General features: G+C 44.3%; 1 protein-coding gene across 1 annotated transcript in view; it reads right to left on the minus strand.

Annotated features, from left to right (window-relative positions):
* The window catches only part of LOC121277424 (ras GTPase-activating protein 1-like), a 218,317-nt gene that overhangs the window by 55,657 nt on the left and 141,987 nt on the right, over positions 1-20,673 (minus strand). Inside the window, exons 15-16 of the mRNA XM_041186867.1 lie at positions 16,107-16,183; positions 4,836-5,008 (exon numbers count right to left, since the gene is read on the minus strand). Coding sequence (XP_041042801.1) covers positions 4,836-5,008; positions 16,107-16,183 — 250 coding nt within the window. The remainder of the gene's footprint in view (positions 1-4,835; positions 5,009-16,106; positions 16,184-20,673) is intronic.

The raw sequence follows: 20,673 nt of genomic DNA on the forward strand, positions 1-20,673 counted from the left end.
AGCAGGACCACAAAGGTAATAATCTTGGGATCACTATCTGAGCCACGTGCAAATTGGCATAGGGTAAATAAAAATAGAGAGATAAATCTAGATGAAGGAACTGAAGGCATCCTGGCTAAGTTTGCAGATGATACAAAGATAGGTGGAGGCAGGTAGTATTAAGGAGGCAGCAGAAGGATTTGGTCAGGTTAGGAGAATGGGCAAAGGAGTGGCAGATGGAATACAACGTGGGGAAGTGTGAGGTCATGCACTTTGGTAGGAAGAATAGAGGCATAGACTATTTTCTAAATGGGGAGAGAATTCAGAAATCTGGAGTGCAAAGGGAGTGCTAGTCCAGGATTCTCTTTAGGTTAACTTACAGGTTGAGTCGGTAGTTAGTAAGGCAAATGCAATGTTGGCATTTATTTCAAGAGGACTAGAATATAAAAGCAGGGATGTGCTGCTGAGGCTTTATAAGGCTCTGGTCAGACCACATTTAGAATATTGTGAGCGATTTTGGGCCCCATATCTCAGGAAGGATGTGCTGGCCCTGGAGAGGGTCCAGAGGAGGTTCATGAGAATGATCCCAGGAATGAAAGGCTTAACGTATGAGGAACGTTTGAGGACTCTGGGTCTATACTCGATGGAGTTTAGAAGGAGAGGGGGCATCTGATTGAAACTTACAGAATACTGAAAGGCCTGGATAGAGTGGACGTGGGGAAGATGTTTCCATTAGTAGGAGAGACTAGGACCTGAGGGCACAGCCTCAGAGTAAAGGGAAGACCTTTTAGAACAGAGATGAGGAGAAGCTTCTTTAGCCAGAGAGTGGTGCATCTGTGGAATTCATTGCCACAGAAGGCTGTGGAGGCCAGGTCATTGAGTGTATTTAAGACCGAGATAGCTAGGTTCTTAATTGGTAAGGGGATCAAAGGTTACGGGGAGAAGGCGGGAGAATGGGGTTGAGAAACTTACCAGCCACGATTGAATGGCGGAGCAGACTCGATGGGCCGAATGGCCTAATTTCTTCTCCTATGTCTTATGGTCTTTTGGTCTAAATGTGTGGCTCAAAGATTGGTGTGGGAGAAATGGGTTCTGATTCATTGGGCACTCCACCAGTACTGGAGAAGGACGGAGCTGTTCCATTGGGGCAGGCTTCATTTGAACCATGCTGGAACCAGTGTCCTGGTGAATTGTATAACTAGGGTTGTAGATTGAACTTTAAACTAATTAATTGGAGGTGGGTTCAACTAAAAGGAAGTTTAAAAAATCAAAAGGAAATGAGAGAGCAGAGCTGCAGGGTACTGAAGCGGCAAATGATAATCAAAGTATGACGGGACGGGGCAAAAAATATAAGCAGAAATCAGAACCGGAATAAGCAATAATAATAAAAAGTCAAAGCTTAAGGCTCTTTATCTGAATACATGCAGAATTTGTAACAAGAGGAGTTGACGGCACAAATAGAAATAAATGAATATGACTTGATAGCTGTTACAGAGATGTGGCTGCAGGGTGACCAAGAACGTGAACTCAATATTCAAGGGTATTCAACCTTCCGGAAAAATAGGCAAAATGGAAAAGGAGGCGGGGTAGCTTTGTAATAAAGGGAGGTTTCAGTGCAGTGGTGAGTAGTGATATAGGTGCAATAGATCATGATATGGAATCAGTTTGGGTGGAAATAAAGAATAGCAAGGGAAAGAAGTCACGGGTGGGAGTCATCTATAGGCCCCCAAAGAGTTGCCTCACTGTAGGACAAAGTATAAATTGGGAAATAATGGAGGCGTGCAGGAAGGGTGCTACAATTGTCATGGGTGATTTTAATCTGCATAGTGACTGGGCAAATCAGACTGGCAGGGTAAAATGGAAGACAAATTTGCAGAGTGCATCAGGGATTGTTTCTTAAAGCAATATATTGCGGAACCTTCCTGGGAACAGGGTATTTTAGATTTAGTAATGAGTAATGAGGTGGGATTAATAAGAGATATCATAGTTAAGGATCCCCTAGGGGGTAGCGATCCACAACATGGTAGGATTTCAAATTCAGTATGAGGGCGAGCAACTCAGGTCTCAAACCAGTGTCCTCAACTTAAATAAGGGCAATTACCAAGGTATGAAGAAAGAATTGTCTAAAGCAGGCTTGGAAAACAGACTAAGGGGAAGATCAATGGATGGGCAGACATTTAAGCAGATATTTCATAATACTCAGCAAAAATTTATCCTGGTCAAAAAGAAGGACTCTGAGAAGGGTGAGCCACCCGTGGTTAACAAAAGGTGGTTAAGGAGAGAATCCAATCAAAAGCTAAGGCATACAAAGCGGCAAAGACTAGTGGCAGGCCAGAAGATTGGGAATTTGTTTTTAGGAACCAGCAGCAGATGACTGAAAAGCTAATAGAGGGAGAAAATTGATTAAAGTAAACTGGCAAGAAATATAAAAGCAATTAGCAAGAGCTTCTACGGGTATATAAAAAGAGTGGCTAAAGTGAGCATGGACCCTTGGAGGATGCAACTGGAGAATTGATAACAGGGAACAAGGAAATGGCAGATAATTTAAACCACCATTTTGCATCGGTCTTCATGGTGGAGGACACAATAAACATCCCAAAGATATCAGATAAGCAAGGAGCTAATGGGAGGAAAGATCTTGTAACTCTTTCGAGTATAAACACGTTTCCATCTGTTCCTATTCAGATGAAGTTACATTGTTTCATAGTTTGCCATTGTGAGATTTGAACTCTTGATCTTGGGGTTACAAACCCAGTACCATAACCACTTGGCTATAGTCTCTATCACGAAGCCAAAGTATTTGACAAACTAATGGGACTAAAGGCAGACAAGCCGCCAGGACCTGATGGCCTGCATCCAAGGGTTTTAAAGGGAGAGGCTGCAGAGATAGTGGATGCATTGGTTGAAATATTCCAGAACTCACTGGATTCTGGGAGGGTCCCAGCAGGTTGGAAAACCACTAATGTGATGCCCCTGTTCAAGAAGGGAGGGAGACAAAAAGCAGGAAACTATAGGCCAGTCAGCCTAACATCTGTTGTTGGGAAAAAGCTAGAGTCCATTATTTAGGAAGAAGTAGCAAGACATTTTGAAAAGCTTAATGCAATCAAACAGAGTCAACATGGTTTTGTGAAAGGGAAATCATGTTTGACAAATTTGCTAGAGTTCTTTGAGGATACAACAAGCAGAGTTGATAAAGGGGAACTGGTGGATGTAGTCTATTTGGATTTCCAGCAGGCATTCAATAAAGGTGCCACAAAAGATTATTGCACAAGATAGGAGCTCATGGTATTGGGGGTAATGTATTAGCGTGGATTGAGGATTGGTTAATACACAGAAGATAGAGTCGGGATTAATGAGTCTTTTTCAGGTTGGAAAGATGTGGAGTGCCACAAGGATCAGTACTAGGGCCCCAATTATTTACTATCTATAATAATGACTTGGAGAAGGGGGCAGAGGGTAATGTATCCAAATTTGCTGACAATACAAAAATAGGTGGGAGGGCATGTTGTGATAAGGACATAAGGAATCTGCAAGGGGATAGAGATAGGTTGAGTGCGTGGGCAAAAACTTGGCAGATGAAGTTTAATATAGGAAAGTGTGAGGTCATGCACTTTGGAAGGAAGAATCAAAAGGCAGACTATTATTTAAATGAAGAGAGACTACAAAAAAGCGCAGCACAGAGGGATATCGGTGTTCTTGTGCACGAAACACAAAGTTAGCACGCAGGTGCAGCAAATACTTAAGGCGGCAAATGAAATTTTGTCCCGTATTGCTAGGGGGTTGGGGTTTAAAAATAAGGAAGTCTTGTTATAACTGTGCATGGTGTTGGAGAGGCTGCACCTGGAGTGCTGTGCACAGTTTTGGCCCCCGTATTTAAGAAAGGATATACTGGCATTGGATGCAGTTCAAAAGAGATTCACTGGGCTGATTCCTGGGATGAAGGGGTTGACTTATCAAGAACAGCTAAGGTTAGGCCTTTATTCAGTAGATTTTTGAAAAATGAGGGATGTTCTTAATGAAACGTACAAGATTCTGAGGGGGCTTGATAGGGTAGATGCTGAGATGTTTCCACTAATGGGGGAATCTCGAACTAGGGGACAATGTTACAGAATAAGGGGACACTCATTTAAAACTGAGATGCGAAAGAATTTCTTTTCTGAGGAAGGTGAATGTCTGGAATTCTCTATCCCAGAGAGTTGTGGAGGCTAGATCACAAAGTATTTAAAGAGGAGGTAGACAGATTTTTGAAATATTGGGGAGTTGAGGGCTATGAGGATCTGCCATGAAAGAGGAGTTGAAGCCTGGGGTAGATCAGCCATGATCTTATTGAAAGGCGGGCAAGGCTTGAAAGGCTGAAAGGCCTACTCCTGCTCCTATTTCTTATGTTCTTATCTTAGGTGTAGCACCACATTGAATACCTTTTGGAAATCCAAGTATTCTACATCTACTGGTTCCTATTTATTTACTCTACTAGTTAAATGCTTAAAAATATAATACATTTGTCAAACAATTGTGTATTGTTATTATCGTGAGTTCTTATCGTGATCTCAATAATAATAAATGATAGTCAAATTGTACAATACGATTTGACGAGTACTTGTGTAGCGAGGTCGCTCAAGACGAGATCTGATTCTGTAACAACTGATGTTTGTGTTTAAAGTAATGAAAGAAAATAGAACAGGAAAGCAATTCAACAGGTTTTATACAATTAATATACAGACGCGAATGATTCCTCAGGAAGGTTACTATATACGTAATTTTTAATAGTTGATAGATGTTGATGGCTAGTACTTTGATTAAAAGTTACAGAACACTATAAACATGCATAGCAGTGAAAATAGAAAAAAATGCAATACCTCTTTGAATTCACTGTATTCTTCTTCTGGCATGATTTTTTCCAATGAATATCGTGCTCTTACCCGTAGAGAACCAGGTTCAATTCCTTTTAGTGGAAAATGTGAACTGAGGGGGAACCATTCATCGATCAGCTGCCCTTTTTGTAACTTATTCAACATGCAGCGCATGAATACTGAAAAACAAAAGTTTTTCTTAGTCCAGTTCAAATTTTTGATTTTCAAATTAATTTAAAACTGTACCAGTACAGAGAAAGTATTAACTTTGTCCAGTTTAATGTGAGCAAGATTGAATTATCCTGCTTGCTACCCACTAAAAATTGAGCATTCTACCCTTCAATTCTATCTCCCTCCTAGGTGTGTTTCCAAGCTGAGCTTCAAACTATACATTCCGTCATCAAGATCAGTTGAGTGCAACACTGCCATAGTCTCAGAGCTACTGTAACTCTGGTATGTTTCAGTTGGGGGGAGAAAAGAGAAGAATGATGACCGATTTTAGTGTGGGGGAAAAAAATGCACATTTGTAAAGAATAACAAAGAATGATTAGAGAGCATGAACTAAAAAGTACACATGAAGCAGAGTTCAGTAAGAGAGCACGCCAAGATAGCCTGAGTGGAGTGCAGACGCAATAGCTAGCCCATTCTTCTTCTGGCATGAGAAATAAGGAAAAGAATAATGAAAGTGATGGAAATAAAGGAAGAGAACTAATGACAGAGCTTGAACAGTAGTCTCAGAACCAGTCAGCAACCAAAGTGATGTACAAAATTTGGGGGCAGGATGGCAAGCGGAGTCGGGGGCTGGGGGGGAAGAATGTTGTGGTAAAGGGTGGGGGGGTGGGTTGGATGGGGTATTGGGTGCCAGGGCAGTGGCATCGTCCTTGTCCCGTCTGCGATTTTACTGGTGGCAGGGAAGACTTCAGGCAACCTGGTCATCCGTTGGCCAACTGGGACCCTTTAGGATCTCCATTCCTCACTGTTGCGATTTTACCTGGGGCAGGGGAGGCCAGCCCCAAGTGTCCAGCCTGCCCGGAGAGACGTGGTCAGGCATAGGGGAGTGACTCCTTCCTGGGCACCCTGTGCCCAGTGGGAGACGCCATCCCTCCCAAAGTTAGTTCACCGCCCTCCGCCTTCACCCCTACCACCAGCCTGGCTCCAGGTCTACCTTTAAGTCTGGGTTCCATCGGTATCTCCTCTTCGGGACTGCCTGCAGTCCCAGTGGCCACCACTCCTGGTGTCGCTGTTGCTACAAGAGAGCTGCTGGCCCTCTGACTGACTGTTAAATGGATGTGTGGCAAGTCAGCCAAGCAGAGGTAGGCTCGTCACTGACTTCAATGAAGTGGGGCAGGGACATATCATTTAGCCCAAAGCAAGGGAATTCCAGATCAAAACAACATAACAATGAGATCAAAAGAGAAATATAGATGAAAAGAGAGGGCAAGAAAAGATGAATGTAATGTTATATTTCCCAAGCCCTATCCCTGACCATGCCATGGAAGCATGCCAACTTTGTTGCCTGATCATTACCATGATTGTAGAGTGCAGCCAGCCTGCACTTTTGAGTACTTGCACGTCTCAACAGGGTGCTCAAAATCATGAGAAGCTGGCATGAGTTCGACGTACTCTACACTTCATAAAACTAGGCTCTTAAAAGGGAGATCCATTATGGCTGTAGTAAGTGGCAGAAATTCTTCTGTAAGTCACTGACATTGAAAAAGTCTGAATGATGGTGAAACAAAGAGCATACTCCAAGATTCTTGGATGCTGCACTAGAAACCATGGTAGAGGAAGCTCAAAGGGGAAGTGAAGTACTATAACCAGAGAAGGCCTTGAGGCCCTCCAGACAAACATTCAGACAGCAGGGGGACCAGATAGCTGAGGCAGTCAATGCCAAAATAGCGCCAAGGACCCGGATGTAATGCCACAAAAATTTTAGTGATCTCACATGGTCAAAGTCACTGAATTCATCTCCAAATGCCATAAGCTGTATGCCACTAGCCATACAGTTCAATACACCACCCTCCATCACTTAACTATCAAAATCTCTATCAAGTCTTTTACCTAACATTTCATTTCACACATCTCACCCTCATGTTTAGCAATGCTGCAAGCCCCACTTCTCACAGCTTGCACACACTGCCAGCTATTCAATAGTGACAACCACATCACTCAAACAGATTTCACCACACTTACTGATGCACTTCCTTCCCCCTTGCAAGGCAAGGGGGCACACATCTAAAGGAAGCAGGAGCTAACTGCTAGGGGCCTGCATACCCTTACCCCCATGGAGGAGCCATCAATGGAGCATGTATTACTGGGACTGTGGCCGGCATTGGGACTGAAACTATAGAAGATGCTGTTATACTCAAAGTTAATTCTCCTCAAATCCCACTTCCCCATCATTCTAAATCTCTTCTGATTTACAATCTCCAGATACGTCCAAGTATGCAATTCTGGCTTCCCCCTCGCACACCCAGCACCACAACAATATGTCTGCGTCTTTCTCCTTTTAGATACTACGTACTGCTACCTGGCCAGGCAGTGGTTGAAGGTCAACAAGACACTTAATATGAAGAAACACTACCATTTGATTTAGCACCTGTAGCCACCAACTGATACTGCATGTAATTAGAAGACCACATAGAGGCAGGATCTGCACAGGGTGTGACACTGGGCATCACTGCCCTGCACTCAGGACAGATTCCACAGGTCCCAGCTTGCTGGAGGGCATGTTCACACATGAGCTCTGCTGCAGAGGACTCAGATGAGCATTTTGATAGGCTGGCCTACAAAAGAAAGTTGATTAGTATGCACAATGAGATGCTTGCTGGACAGACTGCCAGGAAGCTTGGGTGCAATGTCCAGGAGCATGGATGAATCTAGCTCTCCTTTGGACAGCATACTTTTACAGCTTAAATATTGTAAGTTTCTATATGTCTGGCAGCAATTTAGTGCAGAGCTTGGACCCATCCTTTCTAGCACTTGGCATTGGAACTGCCAAGCAACCTCATTAGCAATACAAGCTCACTGATTCCCATGACTACGCTTCCTCACATCCTGCTTCCTGTAAGGACTCCATTCCACTTTCCCAGTTTCTCGGTTTACGTTGCATCTGTTCTGTTGATGCAACCTTCCACAATAGGGATTAAGCTTTGTCTTCCTTCTTCCTCACACTACCACAACACCCCCAACCCTGCCACCATTGACAGGGCCCTCAACCATGTTTGATCAATTTCCTGCACTTCTGCTCCCACTCCTTCCCCTCCCTCCGAGAACCATGATAGGGTTCTCCTTGTTCTCACTTTCCACCTCACCAGCCTCCACATTCAAAGGATCACCCTCCACCATAGCTGCCATTTCCAGCATGCTGCCACCAAACCCACCTTCCCCTTCCAGTCAGCGTTCCAAAGGGACCGTTCCCTCGACGACTTCATGGTCTACTCCTCAATCACCGGCAACATCTTGTCCTCTTCCCATGCAAATGGAAGATATGTAAGACCCGCCCTTTCACCTCCACTCGTCTCACCATCCAAAGCCCCAAATACTCCTTCCAGATGAAGCAGCGATTCACATGTACTTCTTTCAACTTAGTATGTTGTATTTGTTGCTCACATTGTGGTCACCTCTACACTGGGAGGCCAATTGCACATTCAGTAACTGCTTTGTGGAACACTTCGGCTCCAGTCCATTAGCATGACCCTGAGCTTCCAATGTTTTGCTATTTTAATTCTCTACCTTGCACTCACACTGACATCTCTGTCCTCCAGCTGAAGTGTTCCAATGAAGATCAATGCAAGGTCGAGGAACGGCACCTCTGCTTTCGATTAGGCACCTGACAGCCTTCCAGACACAACATGGTGTTCAATAATTTCAGACCATAAACTCTGTCCCTCCATTTGTTTCTGCTTTTTTTTTTTCGCATGTGCTGGTCTTAACCTAGTTTTTCATGTATTTGCTTTCGGGCATAGCTGTTCATTATTCTGCAATCCTTACCCACTCTGGATAAGTTTTTTGTCCCTTTACTCTCTTTTGTACCATGAAATATTTTATCAGTTTATCTCTCCTGCCTTCCAACCAATCACAAAACTTCCCTTTTGTTCTCCCCCACCACCTTCACTTGCTCAAAGCAAATTTATAAATCCAAAATATACTCTTTTGATACAGACTAATTACCATTTTGTGCATTCCCTTGGTGTCTGTTTTCTTTGCACTTTGCCTATCCTTTCGCTACCCCAGTGGCTACAGCATGGCTGGTGGAAGGCTACTGACATTTCTATTTCCCTTCAGTTCTGAAGAAAGGTCCTTGACCTAAAAGTTTTTATCTGCACAATACTGCTGAGTACTTCCAGCAATTTCTGTTTTTATTCCATTAGCAACCTTGTAGACCCAACCATGATGCAGTGTCTGATGGCCAATGTCTTGGCTCCAGTGCAGCAGAAGAGAAGCTACCCAATGTCTGAAGGCTGCAGTGAAAGCTCACATCTTTTAAAAAAAAAAAAATTTTTTAATTATTCATTCACGGGATGTGGGCTTCGCTGGCTGGGGCAGCATTTATTGCCCATCCCTAGTTGTCTTTGAGGAGGTGGCAGTGGGCTGCCTTCTTGAACTGCTGCAGTCCATGCAGTGTAGGCACACCCACAGTGCTGTTAGGAAGGGAGTTCTAGGATTTTGACCCAGTGACAGTGAAGGAACAGCGATATATTTCTAAGTCAGGATGGTTAGTGGCTTGGAGGGGAACTTGCAGGTGGTGGTGTCCCCATCTATCTGCTGCCCTTGTCCTTCTAGTTGGTAGTTGTCATGGGTTTGGAAGGTGCTAAATAAGGAGCCTTGGTGAATTCCTGCAGTGCATCGTGTAGATGGTACACACTACTGCTATTATGTGTGGATGGTGGAGGGAGTGAATGGTTGTGGTGCCAATCGAGTGGGTTGCTTTGTCCTGGATGGTGTCTTGAGTGTTGTTGGAGCTGCACTCAACCAGGCAAGTGGGGAGTATTGCATCACACTCCTGACCTGTGCCTTATAGATGGTGGACAGGCTTTGGTGAGTCAGGAGGTGAGTTGCACTATTCCTAGCCTCTGACCTGCTCTTGTAGCCACATATGGCTAGTCCAGTTTAGTCTCTGGTCAATGGTAACCTGTAATGCAGGTCAGCTGGCTGCCATGCAAGTTTAGACAGCTACTATCATGAATGAAGATGCCAATTTTTCAAGTGCCTTGTGTCACAACAGTCCAGCAATCTGTACTTCAACAGATTACTGATTGTACAGGCTTTGCCCCAGCGCAGAGGCCACAGCTCCTTTGGAAGACAAAGCTGCTGTTCTCTTCCAGGATGATAGCATTCATCCTCAGACCAATGCCGCTCCACCAGTGCCTTGCTGCTGCGTGTCAGTCAGTCATCCCAGATTACTGTTCCCCATGAAATAGAATGCTAGGGTTTGGATTGCACTAAGCCCAGAGTTGTTCAAAGTTTTCCTGCAAGATCATCTGCAGTCTCTCTTTGAAAGTCAGCAGCTTTCCACCAGCCATGTTGCAGCAGCTGGGGTAGTAATAGGATAGGCAAAGTGCAAAGAAAACAGACACTAAAGGAATGCACAAAAGAATAATTAGTCTACATTTGTATCAAAAGAGTATGTTTTGGATTTATAAATTTGGTTTGGATTGCTTATTTTGTGTTGGTTTATATTTTTGCATTGTATTACGATCTCCATAGAGACAGATAACCTTTCAAAAGAAATTTGAACTTCCAGTTATTAGCTGAATGACCCATCAAAACTTCACTTTTTAACACTTTTACTGTAACAAATAACTAAAACACTTAACTAAACACTATTTTCGTTTGTGCCCAACTTACATTTTAACCACAGGAAGTGACATTTCCCTGGTATACTTATCACCCATCAAACACTCAATGGAATTACAGGCCTATTAGCACACAGTTCACAGTTGCTTCCAATGGGATCTCATATCCCTGTTTCATTGAGTAGCAACTTAAAGTCACTGTCTCCAGGCATTTCCCTCCATTTTCAGAAAGTTTAAATCAACCACCAGCAGTAAAACCTGTTCCAATAATTCTTTTTCTTCCTGGCCATGCCAGAAGAAATCCCCCGGAATCAGAAGATTGCAGGATGCGTCTCTTCAACTAAAGACCATCTCCCTCCCGTTGGCTGTGGTAGCTCACAAAGCCTTACCTCTCTGCTGACCACATAGAACCTCTGCTGTTTGTGATATTCATTGATTTGTATGGAAGCCTGTATTCCGATGTCAAAAATGGCTTCTGGAGTCCTCTTTCCCCATGGCAATGTGAAACACATTAACCTTGCATCCAGGTAGAAATGCTAATTATCATAGATCCCAACTCCCTTTCATTTTACAGGTAAGTGGACAACTTAACAGCACAACTGTTTACCTTTCTGGGACTGGGGAGAGACTTAGTGCAAATCTGGGATGATCCCACCCCAAGTGAGGTAGTGGGCAGGGAAAAGAAAGTTTTACCCGCTGACCGCAATGGCAGGCATTCATGCCATTTTGTCCCAATCCTGGTGCGTCCCGCCTCATTAATAATTCATTCCTGGGAAACACGCTGGTTTGCTGGCACAGCGGCCTCTGATACGCCCGTCCTGAGGTCACCTCAGGCGTTCAGTAAACAAGGCGCCATATTTAAAGCACTCTTCAAGGGATAGGAAGCTGCTGGGAATTGATGGCTGCCAAAGGGGGGGAAACATGTTGCCCCCAGATTTAGCGATGCCTCCCTTGTGCAGTGGAGGACAGCCAGGATGTTCTCTACCTACGCTCTGGGTGAAGACCAGCAAGCAAGGTCACCAATTTAGCATGGGAGGCGGTGGCAGCAGTGGTCAGCACCAACGCTCTGCAAAAAACGACAGCCACCCAGTACCGAAAGAGGATGAATGATATCCTGTGTTCCACCAGGGTAAGTCACTCTTCTCATCACTCTTAACTCTCACACTCACAAAGGCATCACGCATCCAGGGGGACATCATTCACTGTCAGTTCAAGGGATATCACCATTCACTCTCTCACATGCACCTTCATTTGCCCAGTGGGTTGTGTCCTCATCCCATCCATAGCACCATTCACTACTCACACACATGCCAGGCATCCTCGTTTTCTGGCCTGGCAGGTGTCCTGCTTACAATCTCTCCATCTGTACTCACGCAGGACAAACTGGCACACAACAAAAGGGAGAGGTCACAGACTGGTGGAGGCTGGCTGAAATCAAGGTCCTCACAGACTTTGAAAATATAGACATCCAGATGGCCAGCGACAAGCTAGATTGTTCCTATGCTGAGGTTGGTGGTGCTCAACCAAGTAGGGATCCAGCAGTGTAACATCCATCAGACAACCATGCTTTGAGTCACTTCCTCTGTTCTGCAATCCCCTGCCATGCACTAATTATCTCTCCTTGCTTTTGCAGGCACATCTGGAAAGCAGCCAAGAGGGTCCACGTCCCAGGTCCTTCACCAAAGCCCTGAAGAAACCCCAGAAGAAGAATCTGATGACACCCTCATTGAGGACTCATCACAGCGCTCACCCACACCCTCCACTAGCGCAGACATACACAAATTGGTGGGATCTAGCTCTAGAGTAGTCTTGTGGTCACAATCTGCTGAGCACATCGCACTAGCTGATTCACAGCAGGCAGTGGCAGCAAGGGCTTCCTAGGTGTCCAGCATTTGGGGGACTGCTGGAGACCAAAAATTTGCTAAATCCGAGTCAGATGAGGAACCTCTGGACTCGGTCATACCTCAGTTGCTGCAGCTACAAAGGCAAGCTTGGGTACATCAGGAAGGGATGCCCGCTGTACTCCTCAGATTGCAAGTCACAATGGAGGAGTCCGTCTGCCTTCAGCCTGAGGTGATAGGGCCAGCATGCCAACGCGCCAAGGTCAACACTGGTAGGATGGCAGCCATCCACTGAGGTGACTTGTGGAGTGTTCGGTCCATCCAAATCCTCTCTTCCTGTGACCCCAGCAGCTCCAGCTTCACAGGTTGAGGAGGGTACCACTGCCACATAGCTGGACCCCAAAAGCAGGCAGGGGCCCTCCAGGTCTCGACCCTCCAGAGGAGGCCCATCAATGTAATCACAAATAGAATGTAGGAGTCAGCAGGCTGCCTCTACCTCCGCTGTGGATCTTGGGGGAGCAGCACGACATAGAGGCAGGGTTAGGAAGTTTAAAAAGATGAGGTTGCATAGCCTGGGCATGGGTGTTGATCGCTTGTACATAATGTTCATTTTGTTAATAAACTCTCAAGAATGTCTCCTTGCCGATGGCTCCTTGTTCTAATGAGCAGTGTTCCTGTCACTCAGATGTGAAACCTTGGTCCCTGCACAAGATAAAGGCAGGTGTCTCAGTCCAGGGCCTCTTCCCTGTGCTTTGTGCAACCTTCCCAGTGCACACTGATGATGTGCCTTCACAGTCACTGGAACATCAGTCATGCCTGCACCTCCATGGGGTTCATCACTGCTGCCAGAATGTCCTGGGCCAGTAGCACATAGTTCCGTCATTCTCTTTGTGTACTCTCAGTACCTTTGAGGTGCACCTGGCCCCCATCTCATCAGCATCTGTGTCTGGTGGCAGTGTGGCCCTGAAGCGTTCACCTCATGAAGTATGCCATAGGATCATAAGAAGTTAAAGTTTCCCCGCTGCATCTCCATGAAATGATCCTGCTCACAGAGCGCAAGCAATCAGCCAGACAGAAGTCAGACATTCACATAAGTTCTGTGAGGATCTGTGGAATGTACCCACTGTATGTCGTCGTCATCATCCTGGAATATAGGGACTATGGGCATCCGTTGCATCTCCATGACAGAGGGTATATGCACTGCCATCAGCCAGACAGGAGTCAAATGTTCACAGATGCAATGTGAGGATCTATGGAGTCTCCTCACTGCATGTCGTCATCTTCACAAATCTAGCAACTATGAAGGTGATCCTGCCTCGTCTAGCCAGTGCAATGGACTCATTGTCGTCATCCTTGCCTACGAAGACTTCCTCACCCTCATCCCCGTCAACGTCCTCATCGGAGGAGACATGCAGCTCCTCTATCACCTCTTCAGCCAGCTCCATCCACCGGTTGCAGCACCAAGTTCTGAAGGGCCCAGCAAGCAACAACGATGCATGACACCCTCTGTGGACAGTATTGCAGGACTCCAACAGACTGGTCCATGCACCAGAGCCTCTTTCAACATTACGATGGTTTGGTCCACCAAAGTGTAAGTTGCAGAATGAGCCTTCATTGTACCTTTTTTTGGCTGCACTCCGAGGCCGCCTCACAGGTGTCATCAGCAACGCCCTTTGCGGGTGGCCCTTGTCCCTTAAGGGCCAACCCTACAGACTCTGTGGATCCTGGAAGATGTCAGGGGATCTGAGGCCTTCTGAGAATATGGGAGTCATGGTCAATCCCTGCCAATCTTGCACAGACTTCCAGGATACATCTGTGGTAGTTGCACACCAGCTGAACATTCAGTGAGTGGAAGCCCTTGCAGTTGATGTAGTTGACTGCTTGATGCCATGGAGATCTCAGCACGACACCAGTGTAGTAGATAGCACCCAGCACCTGTGGGAAACCTGAGGTCTGCATAAATGCTGACACGCTTCCTGACTTTCCTGATTCCAGGCAAAATGCACAAAGTTGTGTGCCTTCGCGAATATGGTGTCCATGACCTCCTGGATGCATGTGTGTGTGGAGGCTTGCAAGATCCCAAAGGTCTGAAAGGAGCCACTGGCATAAAAATTATGTGCTGTAGTCACTTTCACAGCCATTGGCAGTTGATGCCCATGTCCCCGTGGTACCAAATCCTGCAGCAGGCAGATGTGCCCGAACAATTCTCTGCACATATGCAGTCTTTGGCAACAATGGTTCTCGGTCATCTGTATTAATGAAAGGCGCCATCTGTAGGCCCTAGGTCTAGCTAGGCGCTGATCTGTGACAGCTCGCTGTGGCTCTTCAGCATTGTGCACAGCAGATTCAGCCACCCCTTCTTCGTGAGGGTGCTGCTCCTCCCTCTGCTCAGTCAGGCACCTCCATTGCTCTCTTCTCCTTTGTCTCTGCTCCCTGTAAGCCATGAGGCATACAACTAGATCACCATGCCCCTGATACATTCCTCCTGCAGGATGAAAGAGAGAGACGTGTGGATTAGCGTGGGTCTACTAAGTACTTTTCTTGATTAAGTCTGAACGCCATGTAACACATCCCGGGGGACGCTGGCCACCATTTAGATGGCCCGAGTTTAGTGCCCTGCATGGCTGCCCAAAACTCCACCCATCTCCGCCCCACTCCACCTGGCCAATTGGCAGCAGCTTCAACCACTGGACTGCATGCTGTGCTCTTTCCTCAGGCATTCTCCTAACCCGCGCTGCAAGGCTGCACTGTTAGCTTGAACCATGGGGGAGACTGGGCCAAGCGTGATTGAAGGTACTGTAAGGGGCTGTGAGCACTTCTAACAGTGACTGCTCTACAGCCAGCTTTCACAAGGAGATTGTACAACTTGCTCAGTCGTCCACTTGTTCTGAAGTCCACTAAAATACTCATTAGTTGGCAGTGTGTGCCCGAGGCGTGAAAAGTTCTGGAGCATTTGGTGGCACTTTCATACCAATGTCAATGTGGCTGCGCCTGAACCGTCTCAGCTGAGGAGGAATGGTCACTTGATACAAGGTTTCCTAATGTGTGGCAGCTTCCCTCACCCCACCACCCTCCCGCATGTGCTTGTGCCACCCTCAACTCGCAGCAGACTGTGCTGCCTCACCTCGCCTCCCACAACTCGCTCCAACTGCAGTGTAGTCCTCGCCCTGGCACCGTGCTGTCAGCAAGCCAGGAAAAAATGACTTGTCTGAGCCTTCACCTGAACGCATGGCACCCCTGCGCGGCACTTCAACGTCAAGGAAATGTTAGTGTGCACTCACCTCCAAGTTCCCTTCAAACTTCAGATCGCCAAGTGCACATCTACAACACTATTCAACCTCAATTTGCCTGTTAATTCATGCTTAACTCATGTTATTTCTGGAAGTTAGAGTATAGGATGGATGGTATTTAATGTTTGCCTTGTTGACTCTTGTGTGGTAAAAACGCTTCAGTTTTAAACCGTGGATTCTTGTGGCTTCATTCCATTGATAAATAACTTGGTTTTGTATTTTTTCTATTAAAACACAAAGCTACTTGTCTCTACAAAGATCGTAACAACATCTAAAAAGTTCATCATCCCAGGACTGAACTTCTGAGTGAAAGTAAAATACTTACACGCAGCAGTCAAATGTACTTACAGATATCAGGGTCCTTGCTCTTCTTTGTTCTGTTACTGAGACTTATCTCAAATCTGTTTATGTCTGATGAGACATCACTAGGGAAATGAAGGCAAAGAATTTAAGAACTCTGTAAACCAAAAGTTGTATATTACATGCTCTTACATATGCTTTAAATGGCTCAGCATGAAGCATCAGAAGACAACGAACCAAGGACCTGCCTTTGGGCAGAGCACACATACCATATCATATGGTAAAATAAACATGTGTTTTTAAATTGTGGAGCCTACAGCATACTATTATTTAGAAAAAAAAAAATCTCTTGAAATCAGAAGACAATAAAAGTTAAAGGGCCCTCACATTTAACTGAATCGGCAGTGCACTACAAGAAGAAAAGAGAATACGCTAAAGGCTTGCATTCTCAATACTAATTGTGTAAAGTGTTAAATCATATGAATAAAAAAACAATGACAGCTAAACGTATAATTGGAAGAACAATGTAGAAAGAAGAAATTATGGGAGCTTAAATTACTTTTGGAAAAGCAGATAGCTGCACAGAAGGACTCTAACAAGCAAATTGGTACAATGCATCACAAAAAGTACTCATTTCAAATTAACTGTCACCGTTAAAAAAGAGCTTGATCAATATCTGTTGATAAGGAAGATTCTAATCACTCTTTGCATCAAGAATTTTCTCCTAAATTCTCTATTAGGAATATTACTTATAATTATGGCCCTTGTTCAGATCTGACCCACAGGTGGAAACATCCTCTCTACTTCTACCCTATCAAACCTTTTCATGGCCATCCCTTCAGTCTTTTCCTTTTAAGAGAAAAAAGCCCCACCCCAGTTCAATCTTATTTGGTAAGTATAACCTGTCTGTTCTGGTATCAGCATCATAAACCTCTTTTGTTCCTTCTTCAATGCCTCTATATCCTTTTTTTATAAAGAAAACGAGAACTGTTCACAATACTCCAAGTGTGCTCTAAGATTCCTTATGAATTTAAAAGAACCTCTTTGCTTTTTAATTCTATCCCCCTTGAAATTAACCTCAGTGCTTTGCTTTTTTAAAAAATGCTCTTAGTAACCTGTGTCATCATCATTTTATCCTAAGTTTAGCGATTTGTGTATTTGTACTCCCAAATCCTCTTGCGGCAGCGGTGGTGGTGGTGGTGGTGGTGGGGGGGTGGTGGAAGGGAGAGAGAGAGAGAGAGAGGATTGGGCCTGGGTGGGGGATTGGGTCTCAGGTCAAGTCTGGGTGGTGTGGTGTAGGAGAGAGTCAGGCCCACTGGGGGACCTTGTATTAAGTGAGCTTCTTTCCCTATCCTTTCTGATTATGTTATAATCTGCAATATTTAATTGTCAGTGCTGTTCTTTTTATAGCCATTTTTCCATTATTCCTACTACATCCGGTTCAGTACTATGGATTTATGCCTCCAGTTGCTGTTTTATTTTGGATGCTGGGTACATTGCTGCATAGGCAGTTTAATTGGTCTTTAGTGGTTGTTCCTTTCATTTTATTCTTTAACAGTCCTTTTCTACTTCTGTTTTATACTAAGCATATGTTACCTTTGTTCTCACATTGATCTGACCTTTACTCTCATATCCTATTTTGCCTTTAGAATTCTTATTTTCACATGGTTCCTCCTTACTAGTTTAGTCCTACTGACAGCCCTATTTATCCTTTCCAGTTGAACACAGGCCCCACACAAATTCAGGTGGAGCCATCCCAGCAGAGCAGTTCCTTCCTATCCCAGGAGTCTCTCAGACTCACTCACCCACCTGATCTGCTTACTCTTGTGCTAGTTATTAAGTGGCTCAAGTAGTAATCTAGAAATTATCACCTGTGAGGACATTTTTAATATAAAATTTAGCTTGTAACTTTTGTTATTCATTTAGCAAGACCTCCTTCCTTTTCTTCCCTATGACATGATTTCAACATGGACCACAAGTTCCTTTCCAGTTGATCTGCAATATCTTTCACCTTTCCACCAGGCAGGTAACAGACACTTCTGGACTTTTTGTCATGACTGCTGGGAACACTGTCTATTCCCCTAATTATCAAATCATCTATGACTATAACCTTTCTATTCTGCTCTGACCACCCCCCCCACCCCCCCCCCCCCCCCCCCCCCCCCACCTCATCCCTCCTTGGCTTTGGTGATTAGCAAATTATGATTAGCATTATGGCTGTTAACCACAGTGCCTGCATCCTTATTCCCACAGGTAGCAAGTACATTCCAATTGCTGGACAGGACTAGTGTCGTTATCTCCCCTTGGTTCTGTTCAACTGGGTGAGTCATATTTTCCTTATCCTGCATGTGTCTTGTTCTGAGGTCTGACTGTACGCTGCAGAACATGATCCACAAATCTATTCCCCTCCTCTATGCATCAGAATGCAACTCTCACTCTGGCTCAAGCCAGAGACATTTACTACAGATGTGACAATTTGGGACAGTCTTACTGTCCACAAAATCCCATGTATTACAGCCCTGACATGCAACCTACACTGCCATTTCTTTTTTTAAAAATCATTTTAGTTCTAGATAATAATGATTACTTGAGATCAAGATTATACTTAGATATTTGGATTGAGCCAATTTTAGATTAATTTGAAGCTGATTAGCCTGTTGATTATCTTAATTTTACATCTTTAGCTCTTATTTAATATTTGTCAGATTTAATATAATGAAAATTTGGAATCATTTAGCATTAGTGACCTATATTTAGTTAATTTTAATGTTATCCCAGATCTGATCAAACATTAAATAAAAATTAATTATATAAATAAACTTGATTTAGTAATAGAGTAAATTAAACACTTAATTATAAAAACAAATCATAAAAACAAAACAAATTTGTAAGCAGGAATGAAACCAAGGATGAAATTTATGAGCTATTTCCAGAGGTCTGTTGTAGCTACAGAGTTATAACAATGGAAGAACATAAAAATAAGAACAAGAGCAGACCAATGTTCCCTCTAATTTCCTTTGTTGTGTGCAGCTGGTTAATTGCACTATATGGTCCCTAAGATTACTGGCTGGCAATCGCGTTGCTTGTGCACGGCACGATAAGTTCTGGGCTAGATCAGAGGGAATGCTATGAGCAGTTCATACGGCCCATCAAGCCTACTCCGCCATTCAATAAAATCATGTCGACTCCATTTTCCTTTCCAGCCAACATGTCCTTTAATTTTAAGTCAAAAAAATCTATCCACCTTCGCCACGAATATACTCAACAGCATTACTAGCCCTCTGGGATAGCAAATTTCAAACGTCTGAAATGAATACATTTCTCCTTGTTTCAGAAAAAAATGGCTAATCTCTTATCCTGAAAATAAGCCATCTAGTTCTAGACTCTCCAAACAGGGAAAACAGCCTCTCAGCAACTACCCTGTCAAATTGTTGCTTGATCGGGAGCCAATGTAAGTCAGTGAGCACAAGGGTGATAGGTGAACATGACTTAATTTACATTAAGACACGGGTAGCAGAGTTTTCCATTACCTCAATTTTACAGTGGGTAGAATATGGGGGACCAGTCATGAGTGAGTTGGAATAATCAAATCTAGAGGTAACAACAGCATGACTGAGGGTTTCAGCAGATGAGCTACAACAGGGCTGAAATCGGGCAACTTTGCGGAGGTGGAAAAAGGCTGTCTTAGTGATGGTGCAAATGTGCAATTGGAAGCTCAACTTGGGGTCAAATATGATATCAAGTCTGCAAAAAGACTGGTTTACTGTCAGACTGCTACCAGGGAGAGGGATGGAGAAGGTAGCTAGGGAACAGAGTTTGCAGTGGGTATCCGTGACCACCTTTGTAGGAAGTAGCGCAGTAAGGAAAATCTTTTCTTTAAAGTGTCTGTGGAATTTGAAAAGGACTTTTATGAGTTTGCATCAATTGTAATTTCCTTGAATAGTAAGAAATGCTGGTCTATGTGATCTGGCAACCCTTGACCTGAAAGCAGTACCAAGAGGAAGACAATTAACATATCAAAGCCGTGTGGCTGGTAGGTACAAATATGCGCTGCAGGCAAAGGAGAGCCACAACAGGGAAGAAAACAGAGAAGGTATATTTACAAGGAGTTGTGTGTGTAAGGCAGTTAAGGAAGACAAGAAGCTGAAGACAAGGTTAGAGCAGAAACTATGGATTGGATAATTCCACTGCTATGCTTCAGTTTTGCCACAGCTGACCAGACTGCTTAACAAGTTTATTTAAGGAATCAGATAAAGGGGTCTCTGTGGAATTTGTGCCATCAAGGCTATCGTGAACCTAGCTAACGAGTTCTGCAGGAGCGTGCATATGGCAACACTGTCTCCTGGGAACTTGGATGGAGTGGAACTTTTGTTGCATGTGACTCGAGGACCAAATCTAGAGAGTGAGAAAAGTGAGAGAACCTACATTCCGGAGGCCAAGCTGGAAAGACTATGAGATTGCACGTAGTGCCACATTTGTGCGAAGAATGATTCAAATGCCTGAAATTTCATGAGACAGCCTTTGTTGTATCTACTGTTCTATATGTAATTTGTAGCTTGTACCGACAGTAATTTGTCTGTTAATTCATGTTTACTTTACATGGATTCAGATTTGT

This window comes from Carcharodon carcharias, chromosome 4 (genome assembly GCF_017639515.1).
Source record: "Carcharodon carcharias isolate sCarCar2 chromosome 4, sCarCar2.pri, whole genome shotgun sequence".
Lineage (NCBI taxonomy): Eukaryota > Metazoa > Chordata > Chondrichthyes > Lamniformes > Lamnidae > Carcharodon > Carcharodon carcharias.